Source organism: Oncorhynchus tshawytscha, linkage group LG10, assembly GCF_018296145.1.
Source record: "Oncorhynchus tshawytscha isolate Ot180627B linkage group LG10, Otsh_v2.0, whole genome shotgun sequence".
NCBI classification, from domain to species: Eukaryota; Metazoa; Chordata; class Actinopteri; order Salmoniformes; family Salmonidae; genus Oncorhynchus; species Oncorhynchus tshawytscha.
The window spans coordinates 34,054,942-34,082,769 of NC_056438.1; the positions used below are offsets into that span (position 1 = coordinate 34,054,942).

At 42.9% G+C, this 27,828-nt stretch overlaps 1 protein-coding gene across 2 annotated transcripts in view; it reads right to left on the reverse strand.

Annotated features, from left to right (window-relative positions):
* Positions 1 to 21,550: 21,550 nt before the first annotated feature.
* LOC112260119 (sodium/potassium/calcium exchanger 2) overlaps positions 21,551 to 27,828 on the reverse strand; it is a 157,178-nt gene continuing 150,900 nt past the window's right edge. For both annotated transcript variants that reach the window (XM_024434981.2, XM_024434980.2), the window contains one exon: positions 21,551 to 25,717. In XM_024434981.2, coding sequence (XP_024290749.1) covers positions 25,468 to 25,717 — 250 coding nt within the window. In that variant the 3' untranslated portion in view covers positions 21,551 to 25,467. The remainder of the gene's footprint in view (positions 25,718 to 27,828) is intronic.

Sequence of the window (27,828 nt, forward strand, 5' to 3'; positions counted from 1 at the left end):
CTGGGCCGTACGCACTACCCTCTCTAGTGTCTTGCGGTCAGAAGCCGGGCAATTGCCATAACAGGCAGTGATGCTCTCGATGTTGCAGCTGTAGAACCTTTTGAGGATCTCAGGACCCATGCCAAGTCTTTTTAGTTTCCTGAGGGGGAATAGGCTTTGTCGTGCACTCTTCACGTTTGTCTTGGTGTGTTTGGACCATTTTAGTTTGTTGTTGATGTGGACACCAAGGAATTTGAAACTCCCAACCTGCTCCTCTACAGCCCCATCGATGAGAATGGGGACGTGCTCGGTGCTCCTTTTGCTGTAGTCCACAATCATCTCCTTAGTCTTGGGTAGGTTGTTATTCTGGCACCACCCGGCCAGGTCTCTGACCTCCTCCATATAGGCTGTCTCATCGTTGTCGGTGATCAGGCCTACTGTTGTGTCATCTGCAAACTTAATGATGGTGTTGGAGTCGTGCCTGGCTATGCAGTCGTGGATGAACAGGGAGTACAGGTGGGGGCTGAGCACGCACCCCCGGGGAGCTCCAGTGTTGAGGATCAGCGTGGCAGATGTGTTGCTACCTACCCTCACCACCTGGGGTATTTACACATGTTAAGTTTGCTGAGAATTAACGCAGTTGACAGTGAGAGGACGTTTCTTTTTGTGTTGAGTTCAGATTCTTCAACTCTTAGCAATTTTCGGCCAATCTCCAACCTTCCACCCTTATTCTGGCGAAATTGGTGTTCAAACAGCAAAATAATTACTTAAGTGCTATCTGTATTTTTAAATTCCAATCTGGTTTTCGTGCCCAACACTGTACAGAGACAGACTTAGTTTAACCTCTCTGGGACTTTCGGGACGGTAGCATCCCAGCCCGCCAACAGCCAATGAAAGTGCAGGGCTCCAAATTCAAAACAACAAAAATCTCATAATTAAAATTCCTCAAGCATACAAGTTTTACACCATTTTAAAGACACGATTCTCGTTAATCCAGCCACAGTGTCTGATTTAGAAAAGGCTTTACAGTGAAAGCACCACAAACAATTATGGTAGGTCACCACCAATTCACAGAAAAACACAGCCATTTTTCCAGCCAAAGAGAGGAGTCACAAAAAGCATGATTTGATGATCTTCATCAGATGACACTCATAGGACTTCATGTTACACAATACATGTATGTTTTGTTCGATAAAGTGCATATTTATATCCAAATATCTAATTTTACATTGGCATGTTATGTTCAGTAGTTCCAAAACATGCTGTGATTTTGCAGAGAGCCACATACATTTACAGAAATACTCATAATAAACATTGATAAAAGATACAACTATTATTATACATGGAACTTTAGATAAACCTCTCCTTAATGCAACCGCTGTGTCAGATTTCAAAAAAACTTTATGGAAAAAGCATACCATGCAATAATCTGAGTAAGAGATATCCGCCATGTTGTGGAGTCAACATTCGTCAGAAATAGCATTATAAATATTCACTTACCTTTGATGATCTTCATCAGAATGTACTCCCAGGAATCCCAGTTCCACAATAAATGTTTGATATGTTCGATAAAGTTAATAATTTATGTCCAAATACCTCCTTTTGCTAAGGCATTTGGTAAATAAATCCAAACGCACGTGGTAAACAAATCCAAACGCACGTGTCCAGCCAAAAGGTCGGACGAAAAGTCCAAAAAGTTATATTACATGTCAAACGAAGTATAGAATCAATCTTTAGGATGTTTTTATCATAGATCTTCAATAATGTTCCAATTGGAGAATTCCTTTGTCTGTAGAAAAGCAATGGAACGCAAGATAACTTTCACATGACCTCACGTCACGAGCTCGTGGCAATCTGCCAGACACCTGGCTCAATCCCCTCTCATTCACCCCCCCTTCACAGTAGAAGCATCAAACAAGGTTCTAAAGACTGTTAACATGTAGTGGAAGCCTTAGGAAGTGCAAAATGGCCCCACAGACACTGTATATTGGAAGGGCAATGAGTTGAAAAACAACAAACCTCAGATTTCCCTCTTCCTGGTTGGATTTTTCTCAGGTTTTCACCTGCCATATGAATTATGTTACACTCACAGACATCATTCAAATAGCTTTAGAAACTTCAGAGTGTTTTCTATCCAAATATACTAATTATATGCATATTCTAGCTTTTATGGCTGAGTAGCAGGCAGTTTACTCTGGGCACCTTATTCATCTAAGCTACTCAGTACTGCCCCCCAGTCACCAAGAAGTTAACTTGTTTTTGAACCACTCCACAAATTTCCTGTTAACAAACTATAGTTTTGGTAAGTCGGTAAGGACATCTACATTGTGCATGACACAAGTCATTTTTTCAACAATTGTTTACAGACAGATTATTTCACTTATAATTCACTGTATCACAATTCCACTGGGTCAGAAGTCTACATACACTAAGTTGACTGTGTCTTTAAACAGCTTGGAAAATTCCAGAAAATGATGTCATGGCTTTAGAAGCTTCTGATAGGCTAATTGACATCATTTGAGTCAATTGGAGGTGTACCTGTGGATGTTTTTTAGGGCCTACCTTCAAACTCAGTGGCTCTTTGCTTGACATCAATGGAAAATCAAAAGAAATCAATCAAGACCTCAGAAAATAAATTGTAGACCTCAACAAGTCTGGTTCATCCTTGGGAGCCATATCGAAATGCCCAAAGGTACCACGTTCATCTGTACAAACAATAGTACGCAAGTATAAACACCATGGGACCACGCAGCCATCATACTGCTCAGGAAGGAGAAGCCTTCTGTCTCCTAGATATGAGCGTACTTTGGTGCGTGAAGTGCAAATCAATCCCAGAGCAACAGCAAAGGACCTTGTGAAGATGCTGGAGGAAACCGGTCAAAAGTATCTATATCCACCATAAAACGAGACCTATATCGAAATAACCTGAATGGCCGCTCAGCAAAGAAGAAGCCACGGCTCCAAAACCTATATCGACATAACTATTGACATAACTAAGGTTTGCAACTGCACATGGGGACAAAGATCGTACTTTTTGGAGAAATGTCATCTGGTCTGATGAAACAAAAATACAAATGTTTGTTTATAACGACCATTGTTATGTTTGGAGGAATAAGGGGGAGGCATGCAAGCTGAAGAATACCATCCCAATTGAGAAGCAAGGGGTTGGCAGCATCATGTTGTGGGGGTGCTTTGCTGCAGGAGGGACCGGTGCACTTCACAACATATATGGCATCATGAGGGAGGAAAATTATGTGGATATAATAAAGCAACATCTCAAAACATCAGTCAGGAAGTTAAAGCTTGGTCGCAAATTGGTCTTCCGAATGGACAGTGACCCCAGGCATACTTCCAAAGTTGTGGCAAAATGGCTTAAGTCAAGGTATTTGAGTGTCCATCACAAAGCCCTGACCTCAATTCTCTCTTGTCCCCATTCGTTTAATACGGAGCGCCTCCATTTAAAATACAGGTTGTAATGCAACAAAATAGGAAAACACCAAGGGGGATGAATCCTTTTACAAGGCACTGTATGCCCTCTGGAATAGCCTGCTAGGTAACCGGGGGAGGGGGGGGGTGCTTTTTATTTGTTCAGTTTGTGTAATTTCTTTGTTTTATATTGTTACGTCTACTCTCGCTCCCCCTCTCCGGCACTCAACGTCGCCGGTTTACTAATCACTGGCTCTGACAACCATCATTACGCTCACCGGGCAACATTGTTACACACACCTGCGCCTCATCATGAGACTCGCCTGGACTCCATCAGTTCAATGATTACCCCCCCTATATCTGTCACTCCCTTAGGTTCATTCCCCAGGCAGTATTGGTTATGTGTTTCATGTTCAGACGCTACTCTTGTTTTGCATCATTACATATTCATTGCATTATTAAACTCACCACCTGCACCTGCTTCTCGACTCCCAGCGTCTCCGTTACATTCCTTCCAAGATGGCGTAGCAGTCAGACCTCTTTGTCCTGTCGTGTCCCTTGTATTATATATTTTTCTTCACAGATCTTTTAAAGATATTTTCCTAAACCTCAACTTCTAAATACTCTCCTGCAACCCGCCTCACCCAATGTGGCGTGGAGCTGGGTTTTTTTTCTCGCCAAATCGTACAACGTGACTCAAACCAAAGCATAACGGACCTATTTTTCTCTCCATATCCCTGGATTCCTACCGCAAACTCTCAACCTTTTCATCTGGATCTTCGCAACTAGCTAACCCCAATCCCGGGAGACTACTCCTGGCTAGCGTTTACATCCAAGAGCAAGTATCAATTAGCCTGAAGCTAGCCCGGCTAGGGCTCCTGCGCTACCACCGAAGCCCACTCCTGGGCTACAATATCGGGACCCCTTCTACTGTTGGTACGGGGCATTAAACCCCGCCGATCCTCTACGACTGGAATACCGACATAATCTGCCCGAGGATTCCAACAGGTCCCTCAGGCGCGACGTCCGCTGAAGGCCCATTCTGCTTACTGCGGCCCGCTAGCTATCTAGAGCTACTTGGAACCCTACTAATCCACGACTGGTCTATCGATGTCACTGCACGAGGAGGCAAAAACAGACTTTCCTCCATCGCGACGTCCCCCAAAGGCCCTTCTGCTAACTTGATAGCCCCGGTCTGCTAACTGCTAGCTTGCTTTCCCGAGTCTGATAACTGCTAGCTTGCTAGCCCCGGTCTGCTAACTGCTTGTTTGCTATCCCCGGTCTGCTAATTGCTTGCTTGCTTGCTAACCCCGGTCTGCTAACTGCTAGCTTGTTAGCTCCGGCCTACTAACTGCGAGCTTGTTAGCCCTGGCCTGCTAACTGTCTGAATCGCCGTGTCCCCAGCCAGCCCAGCCACTCACTGGACCCATATGATCACTTGGCTACGCATGCCTCTCTCTAATATCAATATGACCCATCCATTAGTGTCCTGGTTAGTGATTACTGTCTTATTTCACTGTAGAGCCTCTAGCCCTGCTCAGTATGCCTTAACCAACCATGTTGTTCCAGCTCCTAGATATGTGATGACATCACCTGGTTTAAACGTCTCTAGAGACTATATCTCTCTCATCATTACTCAATGCCTAGGATTACCTCCAATATACTCACATCCTACCATACCTTTGTCTGTACACTATGCCTTGAATCTATGCTATCGTTCCCAGCAACCTGCTCCTTTTACTCTCTGTTCCAAACGTGCTAGACGTCCAGCCAGTTCGTACAGCCAGTTCGTATAGCCTTTAGCCGTACCCTTATCCTACTTCGCCTCTGTTCCTCTGGTGATGTAGAGGTTAATCCAGGTCCTGCAGTGCCTAGCTCCACTCCCACTCCCCAGGTGCTCTCATTTGTTGACCTCTGTAACCGTAAAAGCCTTGGTTTCATGCATGTAAACATTAGAAGCCTACTCCCTAAGTTTGTTTTACTCACTGCTTTAGCACACTCTGCCAACCCGGATGTCTTAGCCGTGTCTGAATCCTGGCTTAGGAAAACCACCAAAAACTCTGAAATCTCCATCCCTAACTATAACATTTTCCACCAAAATAGAACTGCCAAAGGGGACGGTGTTGCAATCTACTGCAAAGATAGCCTGCAGAGTTCTGTCTTAGTATCCAGGTCTGTACTCAAACAATTCGAGCTTCTACTTCTACACATTCACCTTTCCAGAAACAAGTCTTTCACCGTTGCAGCTTGCTATAGACCACCCTCCGCCCCCAGCTGTGTCCTCGACACCATATGTGAATTGATTGCCCCCCATCTATCTTCTGAGCTCGTGCTACTAGGTGACCTAAACTGGGACATGCTTAACACCCCGGCCATCCTACAATCTAAGCTTGATGCCCTCAATCTCACACAAATTATCAATGAACCTACCAGGTACAACCCCAAATCCGTAAACACGGGCACCCTCGTAGATATCATCCTAACTTACTCGCCCTCCAAATACACCTCTGCTGTTTTCAATCAAGATCTCAGCGATCACTGGCTCATTGCCTGCATCCGTAATGGGTCTGTGATCAAACGACCATCCCTCATCACTGTCAAATGCTCCCTAAAACACTTCTGCAAGCAGGCCTTTCTAATCAACCTGGCCGGGGTATCCTGGAATGACATTGACCTCATCCCGTCAGTAGAGGATGCCTGGCTATTCTTTAAAAGTGCCTTCCTCACCATCTTAAACGAGCATGCTCCATTCAAAAAATGTAGAACCAGGAATAGATATAGTCCTTGGTTCACTCCAGACCTGTCTGCCCTTGACCAGCACAAAAACATCCTGTGGCATTCTGCATTAGCATCGAATAGCCCCCGTGATATGCAACTTTTCAGGGAAGTTAGGAACAAATATACACAGGCAGTTAGGAAAGCTAAGGCTAGCTTATTCAAACAGAAATTTGCATCCTGTAGAACAAACTCAAAAAAGTTCTGGGACAATGTAAAGTCCATGGAGAATAAGAGCACCTCCTCCCAGCTGCCCAGCTGAGGCTAGGAAACACTGTTACCACTGATAAATCCACAATAATTGAGAATTGTTTAAAATATATATATATATATATATATATATTTTACCCCTTTTTCTCCCAATTTCGTGGTATCCAATTGTTTTTAGTAGCTACTCTCCTGTCTCATCGCTACAACTCCTGTACGGGCTCGGGAGAGACGAAGGTTGAAAGTCACGCCCTCCGATACACAACCCAACCAAGCCGCACTGCTTCTCAACACAGCACCATCCAACCCGGAAGCCAGCCGCACCAATGTGTCGGTGGAAACACCGTGCACCTGGTGACCATGGTTAGCGCGCACTGCGCCCGGTCCGCCACAGGAGTCGCTGGTGCGCGATGAGACAAGGATTTGCATACCGGCCAAGCCCTCCCTAACCCGGACGACGCTAGGCCAATTGTGCGTCGCCCCACGGACCTCCTGGTTGCGGCCGGTTACGACAGAGCCTGGGCGCGAACCCAGGGTCTCTGGTGGCGCAGCTGGCGTTGCAGTACAGCGCCCATAACAACTGTGCCACCCGGGAGAATAATTGAGAATTTCAATAAGAATTTCTGTACGGCTGGCCATGCTTTCCACCTGGCTACCCCTACCCCGGTCAACTGCCCGGCACCCTCCACAGCAACCTGCCCAAGCCCCCACCATTTCTCCTTCACTCAAATCCAGATAGCTGATGTTCTGAAAGAGCTGTAAAATCTGGACCCCTACAAATCAGCCGGGCTAGACAATCTGGACCCTCTCTTTCTAAAATGATCTGCCAAAATTGTTGCAACCCCTATCACTAGCCCCTATCACTAGCCTGTTCAACCTCTCTTTCTTATTGTCTGAGATTACCAAAGATTGGAAAGCTGCTGTGGTCATCCCCCTCTTCAAAGGGGATGACACTCTAGGCTCAAATTGCTACCAGGTAGAGAAAGACAGGGTAGGATAGATATAGATCTATCCTACCCTGTCTTTCTAAGGTCTTCGAAAGCCAAGTCAAAAAACAGATTACCGACCACTTCGAATCCCACCGTACCTTCTCCGCTATGCAATCTGGTTTCAGAGCTGGTCATGGGTGCACCTCAGCCACGCTCAAGGTCCTAAACGATATCATAACCGCCATCGATAAAAGACATTACTGTGCAGCCGTATTCATCGACCTGGCCAAGGCTTTCAACTCTGTCAATCACCACATTCTTATTGGCAGACTCGACAACTTTGGTTTCTCAAATGATTGCCTCGCCTGGTTTACCAACTACTTCTCTGATAGAGTTCAGTGTGTCATATCGGAGGGCCTGTTGTCCGGGCCTCTGGCAGTCTCTATGGGGGTGCCACAGGGTTCAATTCTCGGGCAGACTCTCTTCTCTGTATACATCAATGATGTCGCTCTTGCTGCTGGTGATTCTCTGATCCACCTCTATGCAGACGACACCATTCTGTATACTTCTGGCCCCTCTTTGGACACTGTGTTAACTAATCTCCCATTACAGCTCTCCTTCCGTGGCTTCCAACTGCTCTTAAATGCAAGTATAACTAAATGCATGCTATTCAATCGATCACTGCCCGCACCTGCCCTCCCATCCAGCATCACTACTCTGGGCGGCTCTGACTTAGAATACGTGGACAACTACAAATACCTAGGTGTCTGGTTAGACTGTAAACTCTCCTTCCAGACTCTCATTAAGCATCTCCAATCCAAAATTAAATCTAGAATTGGCTTCCTATGTCGCCACAAAGCATCCTTCACTCATGCTGTCAAACATACCCTCGTAAAACTGACCGTCCTACTGATCCTCGACTTCGGCGATATAAAATAGCCTCCAACACTACTTAACAAATTGGATGCAGTCTATCACAGTGACATTCATTTTGTTACCAAAGCCCCATGTACTACCCACCACTGAGACCTGTATCCTCTCGTTGGTTGGCCCTCGCTTCATACTCGTCGCCAAACCCACTGGCTACAGGTTATCTGCAAGTCTCTGCTAGGTAAACCCCCGCCTTATCTCAACTCACTGGTCACCATAGCAGCACCCGCTCGTAGCACTCGCTCCAGCAGGTATATTTCACTGGTCACCCCCAAAGCCAATTCCTACTTTGGTCACCTCTCCTTACAGTTCTCTGCTGCTAATAGACTGGAACGAACTGCAAAAATCACTAAAGCTGGAGACTCATATCTCCCTCACTAGCTTTAAGCACCAGCTGTCAGAGCAGCTCACAGATCACTGCACCTGTACATAGCCCATCTGTAAACAGCCCATCTATCTACCTCATCCCCATACTGTATTTATTTATTTATCTTCCTCCTTTGCACCCCAGTATCTCTACTTGCACATTCATCTTCTGCACATCTACCATCTACCACTACTGTATTATTGACTGTATGTTTTGTTTCTTCCATGTGTAACTCTGTGTTTTTGTATGAGTCGAATTGCTATGCTTTATCTTGGCCAGGTCGAAGTTGCAAATGAGAACTTGATCTCAACTAGCCTACCTGGTTAAATAAAGGTGAAATAAAAAAATAAAAAAATAAACAGAATACTGCCTCAACAGATGGAAACAGCTGGGGCTATGTCTCTATTGTGGTCAATGGGGGCAACGGCTTCAGCAGTGTCCGATACGTCTCAACTCGGGATCCTCAAGAGCAGAAGGACGGTTACGTGATCTTCCACCTCCTGGGGTAGGTGTGAGTATCCCATCTTCATCACTTTCTGCCAAACTCTTTTTAGTATTGATCACACTAGCTAGCTGTCACTCATGTACTGTTTCTACAGCTCTAGTAGATTTGGGTGCCGCAGGGAACTTTATTGACCAGATCTTTGCCTCCTACCTGAACATCACCTCATACCTGCTCTCCTCTCCGTTTCTGGTTCAAGCCCTTGATAATCTGCCACTAGGGAACGGGACCATCACACATATCACCACACCACTCACCCTCACCGTGGAGTCCATCCATCAGAAGGACATTCCCTTCATCATTAGTGCACCAGGTCACAAGATCATCCTTGGCCTCCCATGTGCCAACGCCATAATCCCACCATCTCATGGTCGAGGATGAAAATCACAGGCACCCGACTGCCGGAGGACCTGCTTTCCCATCTCCTTTCTTTCCACGTCGGTTGGGAGTCCTGTGGTTGCCCTTCAGCCTAACATCAAGTCTATACCAGGACCTGCAGGATGTTTCTTCCAAAAGCCTGTGCCACCTGCCTCCCTCCTCATCGCCCTTGGGACTGTGCCATCGACCTGCTTGCAGGCCCTGCTCCCCCACCCTCTGTCGGTGGCTGAAACCTAGGCCATGGAGGAGTACATCCATGAGGCACTCCAACAAGGTTTTATCCGCACATCTACCTCTCCTGCATCTGGAGGTTTCTTCTTCGTGGCGAAGAAAGATGGAGGATTACGTACGTGTAATGATTACGGAAACCTGAATGAGAACACCACCAAATACTGTTCCATTGGTGCCGGCAGCCATCGAACAGTTCCGCAGGGCCCGGTACTTTACCAAATTGGACCTGCAGAGTGCATACAATCTCATCCGCATCCGGGAGGGGGATGAATGGAGACAGCTTTCAGCACGATGTCTGGTCACTACTAGTACTTGGTGATGCCTTTTAGCTTAGCCATTGCTCCGTCAGTGTTCCAAGGAATTTGTCAATGAGGTGTTCCTGGACATGCTCGGATGCCAGGTGTTTGTGTAAATTGATGACATCCTGGTCTACTCAACTACCTTGGATGATTACATCGCTCACGTCCGAGTAGTCATGGAACGTCTCCTGGCCAACCAACTATATGTCAAGGCAGAGAAATGCCAATTTCATCAGGAAGCTGTCTCCTTTCTCGGCTAACAGATCAGCCTGCAAGGAGTGATGATGGATATTAAGAAGGTATATGCGGTCAGGTCATAGCCAATCCCAACCACCATAAAGGTGGGTATGCAAACGTATACCACCATTTCATCGGGAACTTTGACTCAATCGCCTCTCCTCTCACCTCTCTCCTCAAGGGTGATCCCGTAGGTTGGTGTGGAGTCTGGCAGCTGATGAGGCCTTCCGCCTACTGAAGAGATGTTTCACCTCCGCCCCATTGCTCAAACACCCAGATCCTTACTTTGTGGTGGAGGTGGACACTTAAGAGGTGGGAGTGAGGGCTGTGCTGTCTCAATGACAAGGTAATCCACAAAAATTGTATCCTTGTGTGTATTACTCTAAGAAACTCATGCAGAAAGGAATTATGACGTCGGCGATCGAGAGCTCCTGGCGGTAAAGTTGGCATTAGAGGAGTGGAGACACTGGCTGAAGGGTGCCAAGGACCCATTCATCATCCTCACTGACCATTGGAGCCTGTAGTACATACGTGCCAAGCAAGGTGGGTCCTTTTCTTCACTCTGACCTATCGCCCAGGTTCAAAGAACACCAAAAGCCGATGCCCTGTCCCATCTCTACAATTCAGGAAGGGGTCCTGTCCTGAATGGACCCATAATTTCCCCCTGTGATCTGGGATGTAGATTTAGACATTCGCCAAGGCTCTGGAGAGGGAACCAGCCCACTACCTGTCCTCCTGAGCGCATCATACATTCCCACGGGGATAAGGGATCGGCTGCTGACCTGGGCGCACACAGCTGTCGTCGCTGGACATCCATCTCCGAAAAGTATTGGTGGCCCACCTTAGAGCAGGACGTTATTCGATACGTCAACTCCTGTTCGGCACACTCCAGCAGGGAAACTCCTTCCCGTGCCTCAGCGTCCCTGGTCTGATCTATCCATTGATTTTCGTCACTGATCTCCCCTCCTTTGACGGTTTCACCACCATTTTGGTGGTTGCAGATAGATTCTTCAAATCCTGTAATTTTATCCCGCTCTCAGGTCTCCCTACTGCTCTCCATGTCGCTGAGGCACTGTTCCAGCAGGTATTCTGGTATTATGGCCTTCTGGAGGACATCGTCTCTGACCCTGGAGGTTCCTGAGGAGCCACTGCCAGGACCGGCAGGGGGAGTGGGCCGATTCTTTCCATGGGTGGAGTATGGCCAGAATTCATTATGTCACTCCTCTACCGGGCTGACTCCCTTCCAGTGTGATTTGGGTTATCAGCCGGACCTGGCTCTGTGGACCCGAGGCCAGCTCTTGCAGTGAATGAGTGGTTCAGGCATGCAGAAGAATTGTGGAGCGATGCCCACGTGAGACTCAAGCGCCGTCCGTTAGAATGAGCAGGCGGATTGCCACTGCAGTGAAACTCCAGTGTTCCATCCTGGTGATCGTGTCTGGCTCTCTACTAGGAACCTCCCACTCCATCTGCCCTGTAAGAAGCTGAGCCCCCAGTTTGTGGGGCCATTCAAGGTTCTCAGGACGGTCAACGAGGTGACATATAGATTACCTCATATATGACTACCGTATCTCACCTTCCTTTCATGCCTCCCTTCTCAGGCCGGTGGTTCCTGGTCAGCTGAATGAGGCTGTCCCCCACGACACCCCTCCACCTCCCCTGGATATCAAGGAAGGTCCCGCCTATGCCATCAGATCTAACACCAACATGGCGCTGACAGAGAGGGCTGCCTCACTTATAGTTCTTAGGAAACTTTGCAGTATTTTGTTTTTTATGTATTATTTCTTACATTGTTAGTCCATAAAATGTTGTCTTATTACATACAGCCGGGAAGAACTATTGGATATCAGAGCAGCGGTAACTCACCAGCACTACCAGCATTACGACCAGGAATACGACTTTTCCGAATCGGATCCTTTGTTCGCCCCACCCATCAATTGAACTGATTCCAGAGGCCGACCAAAAACAACGCCGGCGAAGGAGAGGTAATAGGAGCAATCTTCTAGTCCGACTTAGCACACCACCCACCGCTCCCGAGTATATTACTCGCTAATGTTCAGTCTCTGAATAATTAAGTTGAAGATCTCAGGGCAAGGGTTTCTTTCCAGAGAGACAACAGGGATTGTAACAGTTGATTGCGCAAACAGGAATAAATATCTCTCTGGGAAAAATAATCATGTTTCATGATTAACGACTCAAGGTGTAATTGTGATAACATACCATAACTCGGGTCCTTTTGTTCACTCAACCTAGTATACCTCACAATCAAATACTGACCGTATTATCTCCCAAGAGAATTCTCTTCGGTTATGTCACAGCTGTGTATATGCCTCCTCAAGCTGATTCCACGGCGGCCCTCGAAGAACTTAAATGGACATTATGCAAACTGGAAACCACATATCCCGAGGCTGCATTTATTGTAGCTGGGGATTTTGACAAAGCAATTTGTGGAAAAGGCTCCCTAAATTCAATTAACATATCGACTGCAGTACTCGCACTGCTAAAAAGCTCGACCACTGTTACTCCCCCACCCTCCTTTTGGCAAATCTGACAATGACTCCATTTTGCTCCTCCCTTCCTATAGGCACAAATTCAAAAAGGAAGTACTCGTGCTAAGGACTATGATCAATCGGAATCCACGCTTCAAGATTGTTTTGATCAAGCGGACTGGGATATGTTCCGGGTAGCTTCTGAGAATAATATTGACGAATATACTGAAACGGTGATTGAGTTTATCAGGAAGTGTACAGGAGATGTTGGATAGATGGCAGCATTCGCGCAAAACTGAAAGCGCGAACCACCGCATTTAACTATGGCAAGGTGACTGGGAGTATGGCAGAATACAAACAGAGTAGTCATTCCCTCCGTAAGGCAATCAAACAGGCAAAACGTCAGTACAGAGACAAAGTAGTGTCGCAATTCAACGGCTCAGACACGAGACGTATGTGTCAGCATCTACAGACAATCACGGACTACAAAAGGAAACCCAGCCACGTCACAGACACCGATGTCTTGCTTCTGGACAAGCTATACACCTTCTGTGCCCACTTTGAGGATAACACAGTGCCACCGACGTGGCCTGCTATTATTCCTGTACCCAAGAATGCAAAGGTAACTGAACTACTATCGCCCCGCCCCGTAACACTCACTTCTGTCATCATGGAGTGCTTCGAGGGACTAGTCATGGATCATATCACCTCTACCTCACCTGTCACCCTAGACCCACTTCAATTTGCTTACTGCCCCAATAGGTCCACAGACGATGCAATCAGAATCACACTGCACACTGCCCTATCCTATCTGGACAAGAGGAATACCAATGTAAGAATGTAAGAATACCTATGTAAGAATGCTGTTCGGCCTTGTCTCAGGGTAGTAAGTTGGTGGTTGAAGATATCCCTCTAGTGGTGTGGGGGCTGTGCTTTAGCAAAGTGGGTGGGGTTATATCCTGCCTGGTTGGCCTGTCCGGGGTATCGTCGGATGAGGCCCCAGTGTCTCCAGACCCCTCCTGTCTCAGCCTCCAGTATTTATGCTGCACTAGTTTGTGTCGGGGGGCTAGGTTCAGTCTGTTATATCTGGAGTATTTATCCTGTCTTATCTGGTGTCCTGTGTGAATTTAAGTATGCTCCCTCTAATTCTTTCTTTCTCTCTTCTCTCGAAGGACCTGAACCCTAGGACCATGCCCCAGTCCACCTGGTCCTGCTGCTGCTCCAGTTTCAACTGTTCTGCCTGTGGCTATGGAAACAACAGTCCATCATTACTTTAAGACATGAAGGTCAGTCAATTCGAAAATTTTCAAGAACTTTTAAAGTTTCTTCAAGTGCAGTCGCAAAAACCATCAAGCGCCGTGATGAAACTAGCTCTCATGAGGACCACCACAGGAAAGAAAGACCCAGAGTTACCTCTGCTGCAGAGGATATGTTCATTAGAGTTATCTGCACCTCAGATTTCAGTCCAAATAAATGCTTCACAGAGTTCAAGTAACAGACACATCTCAATGTCAACTGTTCAGAGGAGACTGCGTGAATCAGACCTTCATGGTCGAATTTCTGCAAATAAACCACTACTAAAGGACATGAATAATAAGAAGAGACTTGCTTGGGCCAAGAAATTAGCAATGAACATTAGACCGGTGGAAATCTGTCCTTTGGTCTGATGAGACCAAATTTGAGATGTCTCAAATTTCGTGTCTTTGTGAGACGCAGAGTAGTTGAACAGATGATCTCTGCATGTGTGGTTCCCACCGTGAAGCATGGTAGAGGTGTGATGGTGTGGGGGTGCTTTGCTGGTGACACTGTCTGTGATTTATTTAGAATTCAAGGCACACTTAACCAGCATGACTACCACAGCATTCTGCAGCGATACACAATCCCATCTAATTTTCGCTTAGTGTTTTTAGTTGTTTTTCAACAGGACAATGACCCAACACACCTCCAGACTGTGTAAGAGCTATTTGACCAAGAAGGAGAGTGATGGAGTGCTGCATCTGATGACCTGGCCTCCACAATCACCTGACCTCAACCCAATTGAAATGGTTTGGGATGAGTTGGACCGCAGAGTGAAGGAAAAGCAGCCAACAAGAATTCCAGTCATTCCAATAAATGTTATACCCGTTGATCTTCAAGAATAGGACTTGGAAATATGGAAGATATTAGATAGATAAGCAAAATTGTTTTACCTGAGCATGACCCCAAAACTAAGAACTTATTAACTAGCCCTACTTTGTTTTGTTGTCATATGGAGGACATATTGGCCTCATTGATTCGAGTTGAAAAATAAATTATACGCTCATGGAATGGTATGCTTTGAATACTACTGAAAAGTGCTATTTACATCTCAAGAAAGAATGCCATATGCTGCATTTGCTTTTGGCCTATTGTTTACCTTTTTGTGGGTGATATCGTGATAATATGCAGCTGTTTAAAGGGCTAATCCACAGATGAAACAATAACAAAATAGTAGCCCTGTCTCTGTTTTGGTAAAAAGAAAGCTGAGGTATGGGCCTGGAGAAATGTAACCACTCTCAGAATAATAGACAGATCTATAGATGCAAGGACTGACCATCCATGATTGTTTTAACCATGTTATGAGGCTATAGAGCATTTGTTTACATTTGCAATGTTTACAAACATTGGAGTTAAACAAGTTTATTTTGGGTTCTCATGGAGTGTGACAGTTGAACTAAGCTTATGAAGCATTTATAAATTATATTCTTCAACAATCAATGGATATACAGTTGAAGTCGGAAGTTTAAAACTCGTTTTTCAACCACTCCACAAATTTCTTGTTAACAAACTATAGTTTTGGCAAGTCGGTTAGGACATCTATTTCGTGCATGACACAAGTCATTTTTCCAACAATTGTTTACAGACAGATTATTTCACTTATAATTCACTGTATCACAATTCCAGTAGGTCAGAAGTTAGCGTGACTCCCTGCTTGTTTCATTACATTATTATACCCGAGCAAATAGCCTGGATTGTTACTCCCATCTCGTTCCTCGCTCTCTTCCACGCGTTATTCTCCGCCTGAGTGGCTCACTTGTGGGCGTGCTAGCAGGATGTACGTTTTTTTATTCTGTATATATGAATTACAAATCAGCCTTTATTTAAATCATGTTCCTAGTCTATTGCATATTCACAATGTGTAATCATTGATGTCCCAGGAGCAGGAGTGGTAAACACTGTTGAAGTGTAAAATTGTAGTACATACATGCAGACACAGCAACATTAAAACAATGGAGTTTGATACACCTTGTATTGGATATGACTGAAGAAAGAAAACTTGCTAAATAGCGATTTTCGTAAATTAACTTTATGACAAAACAATATGCACAATCGTTTGTCTCTACATTAACTAACATATTCCTCTCAATTGTACATTTTTTGCTTGACTTAATATGACGTTATAATTTCTTACATTTCCTTCCACCATAATGCTTTGTCAACCATCTTTGCTGAAGAAAATCACCAGGGACTTCGTCACCAGGGCTCACGTCAAATTCGTCATTGGAACCACTCGATATGATTGGTCATATGAAAACCTTGGGACCCAAATGCATAATGAGTGCTCTAACTCCCCCTTGCTGTGGTCTGGAGGAATGAAGCCGTGATGCTGGGAAGGCTCACAACTTTTAAAGGAGGAACCACTTTAAATGCTCTGCTCACAATTGACAGCAGCAACATGGACCTGTTAAATTGACAAGAAGGGTGTTGATATAGATGAGTTTAGGCATGGCTTCCTTGTTTTGAGTCTGTTAAGCATGTTTCTCATTTTGCTGGAGTTTACCTGATATGCTGTTTTACATTGTGTTATTTGTGCTGGTCTAATTCCTAAAAAGGATAAGCAGAACAATCTGCACGCTCTTGGATAGTAATAATATAGTATATATACTGTATATCTAAAAATGTAATATGGGCTGGGATTCGATAAAAGGTGCGTTGTCGACAAGCGCATTGCACTGGACTGCGGCCTCTCCTTCACTGCAGCCGAGGTGAGTAAAACATTTAAACGTGTTAACCCTCGCAAGGCTGCAGGCCCAGACGGCATCCCCAGCCGCGCCCTCAGAGCATGCGCAGACCAGCTAGCTGGTGTGTTTATGGACATATTCAATCAATCCCTATCCCAGTCTGCTGTTCCCACATGCTTCAAGAGGGCCACTATTGTTCCTGTTCCCAAGAAAGCTAAGGTAACTGAGCTAAACGACTACCCCGTACCACTCACTTCCGTCATCATGAAGTGCTTTGAGAGACTTGTCAAGGACCATATCACCTCCACCCACTCCAATTTGCTTACCGCCCAAATAGGTCCACAGACGATGCAATCTCAACCACACTGCACACTGCCCTAACCCATCTGGACAAGAGGAATACCTATGTGAGAATGCTGTTCATCGACTACAGCTCGGCATTTAACACCATAGTACCCTCCAAGCTCGTCATCAAGCTCGAGACCCTGGGTCTCAACCCCGCCCTGTGCAACTGGGTACTGGACTTCCTGACGGGCCGCCCCCAGGTGGTGAGGGCAGGCAACAACATCTCCACCCCGCTGATCCTCAACACTGGGGCCCCACAAGGGTGCGTTCTGAGCCCTCTCCTGTACTCCCTGTTCACCCACGACTGCGTGGCCACGCACACCTCCAACTCAATCATCAAGTTTGCGGACGACACAACAGTGGTAGGCTTGGTTATCAACAACGACGAGACGGCCTACAGGGAGGAGGTGAGGGCCCTCGGAGTGTGGTGTCAGGAAAATAACCTCACACTCAACGTCAACAAAACTAAGGAGATGATTGTGGACTTCAGGAAACAGCAGAGGGAACACCCCCCTATCCACATCGATGGAACAGTAGTGGAGAGGGTAGCAAGTTTTAAGTTCCTCGGCATACACATCACAGACAAACTGAATTGGTCCACCCACACAGACAGCATCGTGAAGAAGGCGCAGCAGCGCCTCTTCAACCTCAGGAGGCTGAAGAAATTTGGCTTGTCACCAAAAGCACTCACAAACTTCTACAGATGCACAATCGAGAGCATCCTGGCGGGCTGTATCACCGCCTGGTACGGCAACTGCTCCGCCCACAACCGCAAGGCTCTCCAGAGGGTAGTGAGGTCTGCACAACGCATCACCGGGGGCAAACTACCTGCCCTCCAGGACACCTACACCACCCGATGTTACAGGAAGACCATAAAGATCATCAAGGACAACAACCACCCGAGCCACTGCCTGTTCACCCCACTATCATCCAGAAGGCGAGGTCAGTACAGGTGCATCAAAGCTGGGACCGAGAGACTGAAAAACAGCTTCTATCTCAAGGCCATCAGACTGTTAAACAGCCACCACTAACATTGAGTGGCTGCTGCCAACACACTGACTCAACTCCAGCCACTTTGATAATGGGAATTGATGGGAAATGATGTAAAATATATCACTAGCCACTTTAAACAATGCTACCTAATATAATGTTTACATACCCTACATTATTCATCTCATATGTATACATATATACTGTACTCTATATCATCTACTGCATCTTTATGTAATACATGTATCACTAGCCACTTTAACTATACCACTTTGTTTACATACTCATCTCATATGTATATACTGTACTCGATACCATCTACTGTATCTTGCCTATGCCGCTCTGTACCATCACTCATTCATATATCTTTATGTACATATTCTTTATCCCCTTACACTTGTGTGTATAAGACAGTAGTTTTGGAATTGTTAGTTAGATTACTTGTTGGTTATTACTGCATTGTCGGAACTAGAAGCACAAGCATTTCGCTACATTCGCATTAACATCTGCTAACCATGTGTATGTGACAAATAAAATTTGATTTGATTTGATTTTGATTTGAAAGTCACATTGTCGACAGTGCAGTGAACGGTTGGGCTCAGTTTGAATTGAAATTCAAAACCTTCAAATAAATACCCTCTCTTTTTCAGTTTAATGAGATTTTTTTAAAATAGAGGTATTTTTTCAATAATATAATTAGATTTTGGGGGGGAATTTACTTCCACAATTGACTGACTTCAATTCGAATTGAGACTAACCCTGGTGCAGTGCGCTTTTGAGTGAATTCTGGTCATGGTTAAAAACGTTTTTTCCAATCCCCGACTGCAGATTTAACATAATAGAAAATAAAACAGACATCAAGTTTGAATCATTTCTTTGTTACCTTTATTCATTGTTGTAATAGATACTTTGTTTTACAGTAGAGTTTTACATAGTTATTTTACACATATAGATTATATAGTTAATTTGTCTGTATATTATGTACACCTTAAATAAATAAATCTTACATTAACACCAATAAAATAAAGACATTTACATTTACAGTGCAAAAATGTGTATTCGTGGTCGACTTATACCCTATAATCTGCACTGAATGTGTTTCACATGCTAAACCGATTGTTTTTGCATTTTTAGCTCATCATTCATGCTTGTACACAAATATTCCATACAACTTTGCCTTTGCTCATACAAGATTCTTTGACAGGAGCCTTTCAGGATACTTTATGCATACAGCACCTTTGACAGCAGACATAAGGGAAGCTGTAAAAGTGAGGATGAATGAAAAGCGCAACATGAAATGAAAGTTTCTCTAAGGTTGGGGAAGTGTGAACTCAAGCAATCGACCCCGACCCAAGAAAAAAAGGGTAAAAACAAGTGGTGAGGTGAGGCAAGACTAATGAGAGTGTGGGTAGGAGGGACTCAATGACAGAATATGCCTGACTTGTATACTGTATTCTAGCCACAGACACAGTTCTCTTGTTCTCTGGATCGTACTACAGGATAAGGCAATGGGCACTGTTTAGCGAAGATGAAAAAAAAGTGTGTGTGGAAAACATCTTATCTTATTATCAGAATGTGAATAAGGGTGTGCTTAAAATATATATCTTGGCTTTCTAAATTGTGTTTTCATGTGTGCGCCTGTGTGCATGGGAAAGGAAATGGTCCATTGGGAGTGATAGCCCAATCTGCCTCTTGACTTTGGCGCCTACATTTTAAAGACAGGTGTGGTAATAAACAAATAAATAAATAGCATCAGTATAATGCAGCATACTTGAAGACTATCAGGAGGCAATGTGGTATCTAAAGCCCTCATCTTTTATACCAGCAAACAATGCATAAATGGGGCAAACACACAGGGGAAGTCTCCAGAAAACCAATCAATCATTATAATAGTCAATCCTTGAAGTGTATGAGGTTGACTTCATATTTGATAGTTAAAAAAAAATAGTATGATAATATTCACTACCATTCAAACGTTTGGGGTCACTTAGACATTTCCTTGTTTTTGAAAGAAAAGCAAATTATTTGTCCATTAAAATAACATAAAATTGATCAGAAATACAGTGTAGACATTGTTAAAGATGTAAATTACTATTTTAGCTGGAAATGGCAGATTTGTTTTATGGAATATCTACATAGGCGTACAGAGGCCCATTATCAGCAACCATCACTCCTGTGTTCCAATGGCACGTTGTGTTAGCTAATCCAAGTTTCTCATTTTAAAAGGCTAATTGATCATTAGAAAATCATTTTGCAATTATGTTAGCACAGCTGAAAACTGTTCTGCTCATTAAAGAAGCAATACAACTGGCCTTCTTTAGACTAGTTGAGTATCTGGAGCATCAGCAGTTGTGGGTTCGATTACAGGCTCAAAATGACCAGAAACAAAGGACTTTCTTCTGAAACTCGTCAGTCTATTCTTGTTCTGAGAAATTAAGGCTATTCCATGCAAGAAATTGCCAATAAACTGAAGATCTGGTACAACGCTGTGTACTACTCCCTTCACAGAGCAGTACAAACTGGCCCTAACCAGAATAGAATGAGTTGGAGGCCCCGGTGCACAACTGAGCAAGAGGACAAGTACATTAGAGTGTCTAGTTTGAGAAACAGACACCTCACAAGTCCTCAACTGGCAGCTTCATTAAATAGTACCCGCACCCCCCAGTCTCAACGTCAACAGTGAAGAGGTGACTCTGGGATACTGGCCTTCTAGGCAGAGTTGCAAAGCAAAAGGCATATCTCAGAGTGGCCAATAAAAATAAAATATTAATATGGGCAAAAGAAAACAGACACTGGACAGAGGAAGATTGTAAAAAAGTGTTATGGACAGACAAATCTAAGTTTGAGGTGTTCGGATGACAAAGAAGAACATTCGTGAGATGCTGAAAAAAAATTAATGATGCTGGAGGAGTGCTTGATGCCACCTGTTAAGCATGGCGGAGGCAATGTGATGGTCTTGGGGTGCTTTGGTGGCGGTAAAGTGGGAGGTTTGTACATGGTAAAAGGGATATTGAAGAAGGAAGGCTATCACTCCATTTTGCAACGCCCTGTGGTCGGTGCTTAATTGGAGCCAATTTCCTCCTACAACAGGACAATGTCCCAATGCACAGCTCCAAACTATGCAATAACTATTTAGGGAAGAATCAGTCAGCTGGTATTCTGTCTATAATGGAGTGGCCAGTCACCGGATCTCCAACCTATTGAGCTGTTGTGGGAGCAGCTTGACTGTATGGTACATACAAAGTGCCCATCAAGCCATTCCATCTTGTGGGAGGTGCTTCAGGAAGCATGGGGTGAAATCTCTTCAGATTACCTCAACAAATTGACAACTAGAATGCCAAAGGTCTGCAAGGCTGTAATTGCTGCAAATGGAGGATTCTTTGACGAAAGCCAAGTTTGAAGGACACAATTATTATTTCAATTAAAAAAACATTGTTTATAACCTTGTCAATGTATGAACTATATTTCCTATTCATTTTACAACTCATTTCATGTATGTTTTCATGGAAAACAAGGACATTTCTAAGTGACCCCAAACCTTTGAACGGTAGTGTATATAATAAGCTTACTATATCAATATTCTGAAAGATATACATTTTCCTACCATTGAAACATTATATAAATTAAATTGTTAATCAATATAAACATGGACCAAGGAGTTTTGTTCTAGATTGGTTCAAGTGAGGAATCTTATAAAAACATGTATTTTCTATTTACAAAATAAAAGAGTACCCCTATTCTTTTTGAGTTATGCATAAATTTAACATAATTTCATTTCATGTGTGCCACCCATGGGTAACCAGCCCAAATTCCTCAGATGCATTTTCCTCATACATTCACATTATTTAGTTATTCATACTTTCCAGTATACTCTTGCAAATATACAGAGATTGAACTGAGAAAATGCAGGTGTGTTTGGAAAGTTTAGATATCTGAAAGTAAGTCATGTGGAGATTTTCGAGGATTTCGGGAGAAATAGTTTCCAAATGTGTAGGTTAGTGAGGTCACAACAGACAAGTACATCAGTCAAATGCATGGAAATGCAATTCTCAATGACACATACCAGGGTTGGGGTCGATTCAGAATTTTGGCATTTAATTAAATTCAACCCATGAATTGAAATTCGAATTGGACATACCTCACAGGAAGTCGAATTTAATTCAAAGCAATTCAAAGAAATTAAACTGCGTTGAAACATTAAAGTCTAATTTCTTTGACAAATATTTTACAAAAGCACCTGCCACTTATTACAGGAAAGAATACAGATACATTTTCAAATAAGCTTCATTACAACTCAAAGTTCTCAAACAGTATTATTGTTGTATTTTTGTCAAGAGATGTTAACATTTTGTTGTTCACTGACATTCTGGAGTATTTGAACTAATGCATTCTGGAAAATGATTTTTTTCTGATATTTAACATACGAATTAATTATGAATTACTATAGACAACCTGACATGATTAAAACCTTTCAATTGTTTAACTTTTACTTTTTTGTAGGTTGTCTATAGTAATTCATCAATATTTTACATGTTAAATACTATAGACAACCTACAAAATGTTAAACAATTGAAATGTTTTAATCATATGTCAGGTTGTCTATAGTAATTCATAATTAATATATATGTTAAATATCAGAAAACATTTTTTTCCCAGAATGCATTAGTTCAAATACTCCAGAATGTCAGTGAACAACAGTGTTAACATCTCTTGACAAAAAAAACAAAAATAATACTGTTTGAGAACTATGAGTTGTAATCAAGCTTATTTGAAAAGGTATTGGTAACCATGCCAAAATAAATATATTTTATAGGGATGTGTAGAATAGATTATCCATTTCAATTTTACAGAATTAAATTATATTTCAGTTATTTCAAATTCAATTCAAATTCTGCTTCCTGTGGGGTGTGACCAATACAATTTTACAATTTAATTGGACACTGTGGTCCAATGATAATACTCCCAGCAGAAAGCACACGTGCTGACAGTTGTGGATTTAATCCCTGCCGCACCCCAGCAGACTTTATCTCTTCCTTGCACGTCTTCCCCATCTAATTCTTCACCATGTAAATAAAGTTTAAATAAATACATAGAAAAGTGGAATTTCATTAAAATATATATATATATATATAAAATAATTGACCCTAACCCTGACACATACAGTACATACAGTATATTGCTGTTGGTTTTGTGATATCCATGTTCCTAGAAGTTGACTGTTTCTTGTGAGGAGGCTCTTTGCCAGAATTGACTTTTACCTCTGAGTGGAGTGAACTTGAATTCAAAATCAAAGACGTAAGGTAATGCTGTTATATGTTGAGTTATCTAATCACTTTGTTGTATAAACAAAACAAAAATGGCTTTTTGCAGATTTTTGTGTGAGGATCATGCTCACTACTGTTGATTGATACTTCTTCGTAAAAGTCACTCAATGGTTAATTGGTAATAAAAAGAAGGAACACGAACTCGAAGTACAGCGTGGGTGACTGTGAAAATGACTGCATGAGAATTGCTAACTTAATACATAATCCAATAATTCTGTGTGCATGTTTCAGTTTGCTGCAAAATACTGGTAATATAACCTCAATTGATTTGCTATTACTGTATACAGAGAGTATACAGACTGCATATATGCAGACAAAAACACAGTTCAATTGAAAATAAATTGCACAAGGTTGATAGATATTAACCACACATATTTGTTGACATTTTGTACATAGAAGCCTAATACTATTGTGTCAAAGAAATAGCGAAATGTTAAATATTTGAGAATTCATTATTTTTTTGAGGGACAATTCTCACAGGTATAACACAATTCAGCCTGATATTTTTTTATCATGCATTTCCCTCCTACTATAAACTTTTCTAGGAGCCTGAATATTCAAGTCTTAATTTCAAGAGTGTGCTAAACATTCACTAATCTAAATAGATCATTGTATGATTCTTTCAAACATTGAGTGCCAGTTCTTTTACCTACTACCTTATTTTGACATAGACATATTGATTATGAGTGTCCTATCTGAGTTTACACATGCTTTGCTTATTCAGAATGAATAACATTGTAAGCTATTATATATTCTGAGATGCTACAATTAAGGCTGATTCAATTATGTGCAGATAAAGGAAAACTACCCTGTGGTTTCACTCAGAAACTCTTCTTCTTGCAGACTGTTGGCGTTATTCTAAATTGAGATGTGAATGAATGATTCATGCAAAATTACCAGTTGCATTTGCGTATCTCAACTCTGAATAAGGTCCGTAGTCATTGGATATTGATGTGTGACCACATCTGTCCTTTGCAGAGTAAACATTGGGTCAATCGTGGTGCGGTTTTCCTTTTCTGCAAATTGATTGAATTGGGTTCCAAGTCAACATTTTCCAGTAGAGTTTACCTTACCAATTGGTGTGTGAAGAATGGCAAGCTCTGTACATTATGAACTCTTATGTCCAATGGCAGGTGGAGAAGAGGATAAGATAATCAGTAGCCCTATCAAGACCCAGGCAGAGTCAAAGAGTCACCTACAGTACATATTACTGCGACAGTAGAACTGACGCTACTACTATTTCAGTAATTATAGCTAGTGTGTCAATCAAAGAGACATGGTGAGCAATGACATCTGGAAGGGGGTTGTAAAGTTTGAGCTTTTGGACAGAACACAAGATGAATTAGGAAAAATCTGTTCCTATCTCCAGTTCTGAATGCAAAACTGCTTGGACTGTTTCATCTTTTGATGCTTGGTCACTAAGTACACAAGAGAGGAGAAGTTTATGGCTCAAAACCATATTTTAGTCTTATGTAAAACCAATGCTTTGTGTGTAGCATCAGCAACATCCCTTCATCCAAGGGTTGCTCATCATCAAACTCACTAGAACAATACACACTGGAGTGACAAGTTGAGTGAAGTCATCTAGTCAGTCAGTGAAGTCAGTTAGAGGGTCATCCAAAGTATTATTTGAAAAGTTTTTTTTTACAAACAATCCTGAAGCTGAGAACAATATTGTGGCAACACTGGTCTTTTGTGCCAAGCTCAGCCAGCTTTGTCAGAAGTCTCTTGTGTACTTCCTGACCTCAAAGTCCACAGGAGGTCAGAATCCTCAATCTGCTAGGAGTAGTCCAGAATCAACTGATCTAGTAAAACAGGTGACATGCATAAGATGGCATAGTTGTTCCTCTACCTGGCTAGTATACCACCCACCATCCCCCGAAAAAAATGTAAACACCCAGCAATCTACACGCACACAAAAAAATAAAAAATAAAAATTATCTACTTCCGACCAATGAATCAGCCGAGCCATATCTTGCGGCCTCATTCTTGTAGGAGTCTTTCCTCCATCCCATCCCCATGCTTCTTGAATCTTGTGTTAAGGGGTGAATGCTTTCTGGCAGGAGTGGAGGGAGAGTATTTTCAAATGGATATAGGGCAGGCGATGATCTTGTCTTCCAGCATAACGCTGACCACCAGGAACACTAAGTAGAGCACGAACATGATGAAGCCCAGCAGCTTGCTCATCCGCCACTTGCAGGCAGCAATTGAGATAATGACAAAGATGAGCATGAGGAACAGCAGCACAATGGCGCAGAACAGCCCATTAGAACTCACCGCCACAGGCTGCATGTTGTTGATGATGGACCAGAGGAGCCATGGGAACGGCAGGCTGAAACACACAAAATAAACACACACACACAAAGTAAAAACATGTTTTTAGGAATTTTTGCAAATGTCTTGAAAATTAATTACAGAAATATCTTATTTGCAAATGTACATTCACACCTCTGAATCACTACTTTGTAGAAGCACCTTTGGCAGCAATTACAGCTGAGTCCATCTGGGTCTTTAAGAACTTTCCACACCTGGATTGTGCAACATTTGCCGATTATTCTTTTCAAAATTCCTTGAGCACGGTCAAATTGGTTATTGATCATTACTAGACAACCATTTTCAGGTCTTGCCATATATTTTCAAGTATATTTAAGTCAAACATGTAACCTGGCCAATCAGGAACATTCACTATCTTCTTGGTAAGCAACTCCATTGTATATTTAGCCTTGTGTTTTAGGTTATAGTCCTGCTGAAATCTCCCAATGTCTGGTGGAAAGCAGACGGAAACAGATTGTCCTCTAGGATTTTGTCTGTGCCTAGCTCCATTCAGTTTCATTTTATCCTGAAAAACTCCCCAGTCCTTAACGATTTCAAGCATACCCATAACATGATGCAGCCAACACTATGCTTGAAAATATCGAGAGTGGTACTCAATAATGTGTTGTATTGGATTTGCCCCAAACTTTGTATTCAGGACAAAAAGTGAATTGTTGGGGCCTCAGCCAGTGTCGCAGCCAGCCATGACCTTTAAAAATTAAAGCTAGCAGTCATCGTCATGAATCAAGTCAACAATCTACTTGAAAATCCTTGTCATATGAAGAGAAATAATGAAGAGAAATTATAGATAAAACGTATCGGTGCTCATCGGCCATTGGACATAAACATTACACGAGTTGGAAATCGCAAATTCAACAATGGAAGGAATCAGTGACAGTGCCTAATGTTAACTGCAAGCATTGCAAAGCAATCACTAGCCTGCTATTCAGTGGAGTGGCTGTGTGGTCCCAAATCTGGGATTAAGGGGCTCTTTGTAAAATGATAAAGTGTAAATGTAAAATGATAAACATTCAACATTGGCCATGCTGTCAATGAAGTATGATTTGTACCGCGCTCAAAACAACTGTTAACTTGGAACTGCGAAAACCTGACTTCAGTGAATTCAAGACAACTGGGAAGTCGGGAATAAACCAGCTCCGACTGGGAAAATAGCCACCTTCCTGTTCAAGGGAGCACAGCACAACAACGTGAGTCTAAACATGGATATGTATATGCCAGGGAGATATGTATACTGTAGCTAAGAAAGTAATATTAGGTGTATGTTGTGTAGTAAGGTGTTAGAAGTCCATGAGCCTCACCCTAATAATTTGGTCTATTTGCCTCTCTTAATTTGGCCTACTGTTCTGACTTGGTGATGCACATGTAGCCTATAACCTGTTTTAGTGAAAGGTAATCATCCAATATCGTAAGAGCTTTCCATGTCTGCTTATATGCCCCCTTTATTTATCCTATGGTTCGACTTGGTGTACAGTGAGAACACTGTAAGAACTGCCCATGTTCTGAATTCTGTCGCTGTACATTTCAAAAGTGCTAAACAAATAGTTATATTGCCTACGTCCGTCCTAGCTCGGCTTGCCTCTTATCCACTTGTCGTCCCCTTATGCCATAGTTTGTACATCTCAATTGTCATTAGAAACCACATTTGTTTAAGCAAGTCAGCCATATCAGCAATATATTTTTAAAAGGCAGTAAATGAGGCTGAATGAACTGCTTTGCTGCCAGACAAGGCTCTGATGATAGCCAGGTGTAGCAGTAGTAAAATGTTTGGACTGCTGTTTGGACAGCTTTATGTAGGTTGTTTGTGGGCACCGTTTGAGTGCAATTCATGTATTGTTTAGTGGCTTTGCTGGCATGCATCCCACTTTTTTTTGACCACCAAGATTTACATGCTAAAATTGCCACTGCAGAGGATGCATGGCTCTCGACCTTCACCTTTCCCAAGTCTGTACTGGAGTTGCAGCGATGGGACAAAACTGTAACTACCAATTGGAAAATATAAATATATATATATATATATGCATGTGATCCATCCTCAGTTTTCTCCTATCACAGCCATTAAAATCTGTAATTGTTTTAAAGTCACCATTGGCTTTATGGTGAAATCCCTGA